Below are 10,730 nucleotides of genomic sequence, written 5' to 3'. Positions count from 1 at the left end.
CATCACGTTATACTTTTCTTTACTTATATATGAAGTGCCATCGGGAATAAATTCAATACAAACTTGCGTTTAACTGCTTTAAACTCTGACGTAAACTACTCCATTGTTGAAGGCTTATAGCGGACATATGGTTTATCAAATATCTGAACATATGTTTAATTAATCACGCGATACTAAGTAAGTATTTTTATAAAATGTTTCAAATATATATCTATTATTTAAAAACAACTTCAAAACAACATATAAAATGTATTTATTCTAAGCGTTGGCTAAAATAAATATCAAATGTATCAAGGCATGATAACGAACTTTTGAGCAGTAAGGTTCGAACAAAATGTACTGCTTTGTACGATTACAATACTGTTCCTTATAGGTTTGTATAGTAAAGGTAATGTCACTTAGTGATAAACATTTTTTTGTCATTTCTTGGGACTGCTAGGTAATCAAATATTTAACAATACCTTTATATTTCTCCGACAAGTTGATCGTAACACAAAACTATAATTGAAAATTATTAAATTTGCGCGAAGTCTTTCGAAATACTTAAAAATGCAAGTTAAAGTGATTAATTAAAATTGTTTTTAATTTCCTGTAATCGTTAATCATAACACAAGACATGATAACTTTATTCGGCGTCCTGTCTTTTGATGTATCTTACGTATGCGAATTCCGTGTCAATTATTTATTTAATTGGCGAAATATAACACTTTATAATTTTTGGTTCTAACTAAAACTTTTGTAATATACCTTTCACAGAAAAGTATCGTTAATACTATCAATATACGGGCGTGCTTGTTGCAAGATCGCTTTACGATAAATACGAGGATCCCTAGATTTCCGAAGTGTCAAAAAACTAATTATTTGGGTTTGTCTGGCAATTATTCGTTCGGCAATTGAAGCCTTACCTCTGATGTAATATGGGCATCTGTCTGTTAATGGCGTATAGACGAGCACTGTATACTGATAAACCGGTTGAACCAGAAACATTAGTTTTTTTTTTATTTTACCGACGTAATATGAGTGCATTGCTTTTGAAATCGCAATAAATAGCCTGCAATAGTCAGAAATACCCCACCAATCCCATTATTCCATTTTGATAGAAAAGCTTTGTTAGTTCTGATTTATACAATAGATGAATAATTTATTTTATTTATCAAAAGGTGAAAAACCGCAAAGCCGAAACCAAAAGTTACGTATGACTTATAAAGAAAGGGCAACACCCATGCAATTTAAGTATGAAGGTAATGGTTTTTGTTTGTTATTCGATCTTCAAGAAAATCTATTTACATATGCAGTTTCATGTCGATACCTCTGATAGTTTTCGAGTTACGTCATGAACAAGCAACACGAAGGTCTCTCTAACGGGGAAAACATTGTTCACATAAGCACCCCTTTTAAATTGTTATTGTGCTGGAGTGAAATAATAACACGCTTTTATGCTGTCAACAAGTTTACTATGACAGTATCCCCATTTAGAATACTCTAAAAAGTATATTGCAAAATTTGTCAACAATTATCTACGAACAGATCTAGTGTTCAATGCTAGCCTAAATATTTAATCAGGTTGCTAAAACTAGTTTATTATTTGCAAATCTAGCTCGTGTTCAACTGTTATAAGGCGTCCCCAGCAATTCTTAACAATCACTTGATTAAAAAAAAAAAGAATAAGCGTTTTTACAAACAAGGAAAAATAGATAACCTGAAATCACATTGCCATATTGTAGTGATCTTTGCAGGAAGTATATTTATTTAAAAGTGCTCACTAAGCATAAGTTAAACAAATTCCCAGCGTGGCGAGCCAATTGTGACCACATCATAAAAATTTGATAAAATACCTCTTTATGACACCTACAAACTCAACACTAAATCTATCGGTCTTATGATTCCACACAGAATTTTAGAATGCATGTTTCTCTTAAAGTCTATAAATATAATTATCCGCATGGTGCGGGGCCAGATTTGATCTATGATTAGGGCAAACGACACGACGTTTAATGAAACATACGAGATATCCCTGTCATTCGTTTGCAGAGGAGAAAATATTATTGAAGTATTTTGTGAATAAATATTAGGGCGATAGTTTCCCCCGAAAGAGGGTTCGCGGGGATGGTTTGAACAGAACTGTTAGAGAACCATAGGACGATGGTAGTGTGCAAAAAACCAAACCTCTGTACCTTGCGGTTAAATAGGCGAATATTATTTAAGGTTTAATTCTGAACATATGAGAGAAATAATAAGCCCCTGACATGGGCCACTTGTAAACTTATTGTGATTATTTAATTATATGAATAACATAACACAAACTAAACCACGGTGTCAACTCTCAATCTCTCTCTCACTAATTCTCAACGACGAATAATTAAAGTAAAGTAAATTGGAAACAATCGAACCTCTTTAAACGCCCTATATGAAGACATAAGTAGCGAAAAATAAGCCGTTGGTTTAAGATGTAAATCGTTCAAATGAACTTATCAATCATCGAATAATAGTATATGTGTGTCACGATCCCATGCTGTACCAAATGCTTCTTGTAACTCGAGTGTTATTTTGGTGTTAACCATCATATAAGGAAGTAAAATCACTCTGGCAAACTCAAAGATCCGCGTACAGTAGAATATCATCCTTTCTGTTTTAGAACTGATTATTTAATTCACATATTCGTATTTAGTAGACTGGGGGGGGGGGGGGCACAACAATTCTAACTCGTTCATATCTTTCCTGTCAATATGTGCTGTCGTAATGTTGATAGGAAAACATACAACTTGAATAATAATTTGAATAAAAATTGTAAAACATTTTTTTTATAGACTAATGAACGCATCAATACTGTTAAATAAAGATTATTTAAACATTATTTGCATTTACACAAAATGTGTAGCAAATGGCAATTATAATAACGTTGTGGAGTTTAGCAAACGTACATCTTGGCAAAAATCGTATGTATGTCATACTAATTTTCAACTTCCTGATGTCACTCGGTTTACGAGCCGGTTACCAGTACTAATGGGTGTTCATACAATCAATCAACCACTACCGGCAAGTGGACAATGACACTTTGTGAAAAAACGAGTAGTTACGATTGTTAGTGTTTACAGGATGTTGGTACTATAACATTGATAGTAGTCTTTTTTTAACGATTAAACTCCTTTATTTACACCAGTCCTTCACAGGCACTACGTTTTAGCAATACAATAAACCGATCTAAACAGAACGGATTTTAAAGTTGTCTTACTCAGTTACATCAGGAAGTGCAGTATATCTTCAAGTGCGATTCACATAACGTACGAAGAGAATGTAAGTTCTTGAATATGCAATGATATACTGTGTCCAGAAGCACATAACGGATTTTATGCAGAATAATGTACAACATAAGCGTATCAAGTAAAGAAGTAAATATCAAGTCGGCATTCTGTGCATTTTGTTAAATGGTACCAACTGTGTTTCAATTTCGTAAAACGGCGGCCATTGTGTAAGACATAAGTAAAACGGTAACATTTTATTGAACAAATGTGAGATTTTAACATTTTTGTTGGATTAATGTAAAACAGTAGCATCATTTTACAATAAAGTTACACGGTAACTTTTTTTTGTTTGAATGAGCGATTGTTTTTTTTTTGACAACGCTGCAGTGGTATTTTATTTTATTGGCACTAGTAACATTTTCTGTTACCTTCAAATGTCACGATATTGCTATTTTTATAAATAAATTTCACATTTGCAATAAATGCTTGAACTAGAGTGCAATATATGTTTCAAATATAGTCAAAACATATTTGGAAAAAAAGAAACTTTTGAGACAACTGCCAATATAACATTTGATAACTTCCTTCAAATGAAACACATGGGATTTCCCAAATATGTTCTGGAAAATCGCAGACATGGAGCTTAACCTTGTAACATATTTGTATTGTGCATGTGCACGCGAACGAACGGACTAATAAGGAATACAGAGTATTTGGTGTTATAAAAAACGAGCAAGTAATAATGTATTCATCAGTTGTATTTACAGTAACTGTTTGCATGTTAATTGCATGTTCTTCATCGTGCTCAACATGCTGTGTATGCATCAAAGAAAAGGCGACCTGTAGAACACCAGACCCAAGTAAACTAATTCTCAACGAGAATATTCGCGAAGTGGTTCTGCACGATATTGAATCATCGTTGCTAAGTGAGCAAACATTTTCTACCAACCCACAGTGGTCAAAGGTAGAAACTCTTGAAATATTTGCGGTGGGATATAAAGTTCTTGGCAATCGTGTGTTCACGGGACTTTCCGGTCTCACCTACCTTGGCTTTCACAATGAGGACATGCAATTCATGGATTATGATGCATTTTCTGGTCTGAGTAATCTAAAAGAACTGGACTTTTCTAATAACATTCGTCTTTGGAAAAGCAGTTTTCAGATCAGCATGAATTCGACTCACCTTCCGCGATTGAATAAATTAAGACTGAATGGCATGTATTCGGCTAAAGTAGATGCAATCGATGCGAACACCGATTTATTTCGAAGCGTCGCTGGTCGCGATATTAAGAGGAATATTACGCATCTGGACATTTCTAACATCAACTTTAGAGATTTCAACTTAAGAGCTTTCTTTGAAAGTGGACTATGTAACACCGTCCACGGAATTTATTTGAGGAATGCTACAATCCAAAACATGCACATTGGTTTTTTAAAAGAGCCTTGTTCCAGTTTGAAGATAATTGACATCAGTGATTCACTACTTCCGAACATTTTGCGCCATTCTGCAAAAATGTCAATAATAGCTTCTTGGTGCAGATTTTTTACAAGTTTTTTCTTTAACGTAGAGGAGCTGTATATGAACGGCTTAGGCACATACAAGAATCCTCCGCCATTGCAAGATGACCGTGATGGTGACTTGAGGTCATGTCCGTACAGATTAAGAATATTTAGCCTTGAAAACAATTTGCTCAAACGGTTAAACTCCACCGTAAAACTTCACAATCAAACTCAGAAAACGATGGAATGGATAAGTCTATCTGGAAACGTTCTCGAATTCATATCCCCTCAGTTTCTATGTCAATCAATGAATCTCAAATATTTAGATTTATCTGGTAACCACCTTCACAAGATGCAAGAATATTACGAAGATCAGTTTGAAATACTTACTAAGAATAATACCAAGCTAAAAGTTTTGAAATTGAACAGAAACGGTATTTCTCGCATACCCTTTAACATGTTTGTAACTAACAACGAATTAGAAGAATTGGATCTTTCTCACAATAATATTTCTTCACTAGACTTCCACTTCGGTCTTCTGACAAATCTTCAAGTGTTGAATTTATCATACAACGCGATATCTTTCATACATGCTAAAGCAAGGGCTACAATGCAACAACTTGCAGCAGCGAAAAAACCGCAAAATCTTACAATAGACTTGTCCAATATGCCGTACATTTGCTCGTGTCATGATAACCACATGGAAACTATCAAGTGGATTCAAACAAATCTCGATACGTTTATTGCAAGTCCCCGAGAAGACTATAGATGTACATTGCAAGGTGAACGGTTATACATTTTTCAAAATGCTTTGGAAAAGACGAATGCTTACTGTCGAGAACAAAATATAAAGCGCAATCTCGCCATTTGTCTTCCAATAGTGTGCGTTTTTCTGCTAATTGGGCTTCTTATATTCTTCAAGATCCAACGTTCAAGACGACGGAAACGGGAGAGAAAGAATCTTCGGTCTCAGATTAAGTTGGGGGATTTTCCAATGAAGTTTGTAGCATTTCTATCATTTAGCTCCGATGACGCCGAGTTGGTCGTGAACACAATCTTACCGAAACTAAATTCAGAGTTACAGCTGAAAACGGGAACTAATCGTGTTTTGGTGTGCTCCGGCGATCGCCATTTTAGGCCCGGATACGCGCTTGGTGAGGAGATAATACGTTGTATCGAAGACTCGGCTGTCATCATTCTGGCAGTGTCTAAACACTACTGTCAAAAGGAATGGTGCAGGAAAGAAGTGCAAGAAACTTACGATCAAAATAAACCAATAGTATTGCTGTTTTTGGAAAGAGTTGAGCTTGACGAGATGGGCAAAGTTCTCCGGAAGGTGTTTAACAGGTACGCGCATGCGTCGTGGATTCCAGATACCGATGGCGGACATATTGAGCCTGACTGGCCTATATTATGCGATGCTCTTTTGGATTTGACAGTTGTGGAATTGGAGAAAAACCGTGTACATTGAAAACTCTCAAACGAATCCGGTTAATGGCTAAACAACTTCTATATATCTGATAATATAGGCATAATCAGATCTTTAATGCACCTACTAAATATATATTTATATATATTTGTATTTTATTTACATTTAAGATCGGATCATTCCTATATTGAATAAGTTGTATTTTATATCATGGGTAATATAGTGAGGTACACAGCCATTGGTTTAAAAATACCGCACGGGTAGTGATTATTATGTTGTTTTTTAACGCAAATATTCTTGTAAGATACATATGCAGAGGGACTAAATCTTTTGTGTTTCGCTCTTTTTTTACCAAACAACTTCAGCTATTTTCGACTTTACGTTATGCCAGAGCATGTTCGTGTATTAAAGATTTTAATGATCGTAATCTGATATTAACTAAAAAAATGCTAAAACAAGGCTTTTTATATCATAACCTAAGAAATAAATTTGCTAGATTTTACTCTAAGTATGGTGATTTAATTTCAAAATATAACGTTTCTTTAAAATGGCATTTAAATAATGGAATCTCTCATCCATCATTTTACGGAGATGTTTTGAAGCGTGTCCGCAAATTAAAATATGTTAAACCAAATGTTCATATTTAACTTTTCAATTTAATTAACTTGTTTTTATCAAAAGGATACGATGCTTATGTACTTAAAAACACGTGTTTGATGGTTTTCGATTCACTATATCTTTCTTCCCTTAAAATTTGGAATCATTAGTGATATTATAGGCATTTTTCACTGTTTAATAAAATTGTGTCATTGTGTCGTATGAGCAAATATGCATGAAAACTACATTATAGGCATTTTTCACGGTTTAATAAAATTGTGTCATTGTGTCGTATGAACAAATCTGCATGAAAACTACATTTGGACTCAAATCGTACATCAAATCATTTCTGTCTTCAGTTGTCAAAACACCTATATACTGTTTGATTCCAATAATGTCGCTTTAATGGAATTACCATTTTTATTAATTTGCTTCTTAATATTAAATCACCTAAACTTGTTTTTTTAGTAGCACAGCCCCATTAATATTTTTATTTAGTACTGCCCCTGGAATTTGTTCACGTCATTATGTCATTATGGATTTTTGTGACGTCATACGACCGACCTTCCCAGTTGTAATCTACATGCATAGGTCATTGGTTTTATAACGTTCCATTTTATTTATATTTTCTTTCTGATAGGAGTTTCTTGTTTGATTTAATTATTTTTATTTTTTAGCAGTCACATAAACTACCAAGCTATGTAATATGGAATTTTTACACCCATTATTGCTGCTTCTTCCTGTATTTGCGCGATGATTATCTGAGATATTAACTCCATGACACTATATTCTCAAATCTTTTTCTATAAAGAAGGAATGTAGTTGACAATTGTTAATAGTTTTATTTGATCGTTCGTCAAAAAGTTGTAACTCTGTTACTCTTGTATCTTCAATGCAATTGAGTAATTAAATAGTAATTAAAAAAATGCGTTTTAATTTCCTTTTATTATTGTTTAATTTGAGTTACATGCTATGACGTTAAATTTTATTTACACTTAAATGTATTATGAATATTGCTGGGCCAAGTGTGAGGTTGAGCGCTCTATAACCAGGTTTAAACCCCCGATGCTTTGCATTGACCGTTCCAAGGCGGTGACCCCAGCTTTATTCATATTTTGTGTTTATGTTGGTTTGTATTGTGCTGTATTGTGCTGTTTTGTACTGTTTGGGCAATCGGTCACTTGCCTTAAATAAAGGACCAACTAATTGTTTTTAATGAAAATTCTATACTGCTCCAGCAGCTGGAGTTTCACTTCTTTATATTTAATAAGAATGTTCAATGGTTTCGGGTCCTTGTGTTTACATTTTCGCCCTTGGTGCGTTCGCAAATTAATTTGCTATGAATAAAGTGATAATATAAGTTTAAAGATAAAATAATATTGTTCATACTAATTAATGTGAGTTTGTTTAATTAAGTTGTTTATATTGTTTATATATCGCGTTTGTATATCCTCTATAGGCGAATTGATGTATTGTTTTGTTTTCACACTTTTATTGATTTGAATGCATGTTCGATAAGGTATTACCTAAAACAACACTTTTATGTAAAACGATGAGATTCGTGAGTTTCGCTGATCACATTGACCTTATGGGTGGCACCAGCTACGAACTTCATGATCACACCAATATATTTTATGAAAGAGTAGGAGCATACGGAAAGGAGGTCATCACGAAGAAGACGAAGGTCATGGTGAACAACACAACTAACACCAACTAACACCAGTGCAGACATCACCATGAACGGCGAGAAGCTAGAAGTGAACAAGTACTTGGGCGCAACCCTGTCCAAGGATCGTACCAGTGTCGCTGAGGTCCGAATAAGAATTGCTATGGCGACCGTAGCGATGGCCATACAGAGCAGGTTGTTGACAAGCAATTCCATCAGCTTCAACAACAAGCACAAGCTCTTCGTAGTCTCCATCTTACTCCACGGCTGCGACACCTTGACCCACGCGGACACAAAACGAAGAATACAGTCAAACGGGTACGTCCGGAACATAACTGCAACACTTGTTGGTGGTCCACAAGAGCCCCTACTGGCGACCGTCAAACGATTAAAGCTGGCTTTGGTTGAACACGTCACCAGACACAACTCTCTATGCAAGTCCGTTCTCCAAGGCACGCTAGAGATTGGACGACGTTGTGGCTGTCAGAAGAAAAGCTTGATGGACAATGTAAGAAAATTGACATCCCTTCCCATGGATGATATCTCAGCAGCAAACAACAGACCTGACTGGTCGAGGATTTCTGTATCGTCGTCCCTCATTTTCCCCCAACGGCCAAACCGGTCAAGGTATTGATGATGATGTTGATGATGATGATTTAAACGATTATTGAATAGAAAATCATAACGCATGATAACGAAATTATAAATTATAATTTATTCTGTTTGTTTTATATTTTATCATATAGGTGTATTGACTTTGACCTTCCTTTAACGATTGCACTGATATGCTAGTATCCAAGCATTACGTCGTTTATGACAATATTTTAGTACAACTACATCGTTGCATTGTATTTATATTAATAATTTTTGGTATTTTTTTATTCTTAATATTCTGATCGTGATTTAAAACTCGTGTTTACATTATCTCATGCTATCTTTAATACGTGTATAATGTCTTTAGATGTTTTATGTCGTTTTGAGCGCTGCTCGTTTCTCCGTTAATATGCATCACGTTTTACTGCGTACACTTTATTAGGAGATATATTGCTGTAATTATTGCCTTTGAAACAAACCTTCTATAAACTTCTTTAAAATCTAACATTTTCATTAGTCATACTTCAATCACTCAATTGATGAATGCTTTTGATAGACACATCTTTTATTAAACATTAAAACTAATATTTTAATTTACAAAGCGATACTATTTGGGCATTTTTATAAAATGATTTAAATGATATATTTTTATTGTTAAATAACAACCAGAAAGTATATGTTCTAATTCCTTAACTTGAGCCGAAATATATATCAAGTGTATTGTGGCATAGACCTGCCTAACGGTAACCAACTACTTCAGGTTAATAAGGTTAGAACAAAATTAAAATAAATTGTACGAATATAATAGTGTTCTCTTTATTTAAACTATAGTATAGTAAATATAATGTCAAATAGTGATCTACGTTACATTTATTCGGACGGCTAGCTTACCAAATATTGTACTTACTAAAGTGCATGTCGACAAAGTTTACCTTTTTTTGTTAATTACCTGTAACCGTAAACCATCATACAAGATGCGTCCTTTTAATTTATTTGAGTGTCGTGTCTTTCAATGCATCGTTATTATTCGAATTCAAGGTAAATAATTAATTCACGATGTCGGATGTAACACGTGCTTAGTTTTCAGTGAAACTACAACGTTTGTGTTATACCTTACAAAGAAAATCATTGTAATGTCTATCAATTAAATGTATGTGCATCTTAAGTTCAATTTGTTCACGTGAATATTGTGGTCCTTTTACGGTTGTAAGTTAAAATTCATCAGTTTTGTCATAAAATGAAACAAAATTGATTAACATCACTTCAATATTATTACAAACTTCTCTTTTTATAGGGCCTTGTTCTACGGTTGATCAAATACACCTCTTTCACGTTCGAATCTTCATTAAAATGACACATCTGGTAAACCATTCACATTTCCAGCATATTGATGTTCAATACTCATAGCATGAAATATTTGTTTCTTATTGAATTTATTTAAAGTTTATTTTTCAAGAAATACTCTAATGTGTAGCTTGTTTTTTATTCTGTTGAAACATCGTTATTGTCGGTGTTTAGTCTTGCGCCAACAGCTCTAGATTTAGTATAGCTTTAACGCGGCAAGTGATATGAAGTTTGTTTAAACTTTAACGACAAAAAATAAAGGAAAGTAAAGTGCAAACGATCTAACATCCTTAAATGGACGAACAGCCGTACATTCTTGAATGGAAGAACGGCCGTACATTCCTAAACGGAAGAACGG

At 34.1% G+C, this 10,730-nt stretch overlaps 1 protein-coding gene across 2 annotated transcripts; it reads left to right on the top strand.

Annotated features, from left to right (window-relative positions):
- Positions 1 to 3,097: 3,097 nt before the first annotated feature.
- On the top strand, positions 3,098 to 6,483 carry LOC127847148 (toll-like receptor 4). Of its 2 annotated transcripts, none has more exons than XM_052378847.1 (2): positions 3,098 to 3,294; positions 3,763 to 6,483. In XM_052378847.1, exon 2 carries the CDS (start codon positions 3,985 to 3,987, stop codon positions 6,211 to 6,213), a length of 2,229 nt encoding a protein of 742 aa, XP_052234807.1. In that variant the 5' UTR covers positions 3,098 to 3,294; positions 3,763 to 3,984; the 3' UTR covers positions 6,214 to 6,483. The 2 variants fall into 2 exon arrangements, with proteins under 2 accessions (XP_052234807.1, XP_052234806.1); XM_052378846.1 differs by having other exon boundaries at positions 3,098 to 3,469.
- The last annotated feature ends 4,247 nt before the right edge of the window (positions 6,484 to 10,730 follow it).

The sequence above is a fragment of the Dreissena polymorpha genome, chromosome 10 (assembly GCF_020536995.1).
Source record: "Dreissena polymorpha isolate Duluth1 chromosome 10, UMN_Dpol_1.0, whole genome shotgun sequence".
NCBI classification, from domain to species: domain Eukaryota; kingdom Metazoa; phylum Mollusca; class Bivalvia; order Myida; family Dreissenidae; genus Dreissena; species Dreissena polymorpha.
The sequence above is the reverse complement of the archived record's forward strand: the minus strand, read 5'-3'. Positions and strand labels throughout refer to the sequence as shown.

Bases quoted from the DNA above. Each gene is read 5' to 3' on its own strand.
- LOC127847148 (XM_052378847.1), top strand. From the start codon at position 3,985: ATGTATTCATCAGTTGTATTTACAGTAACTGTTTGCATGTTAATTGCA.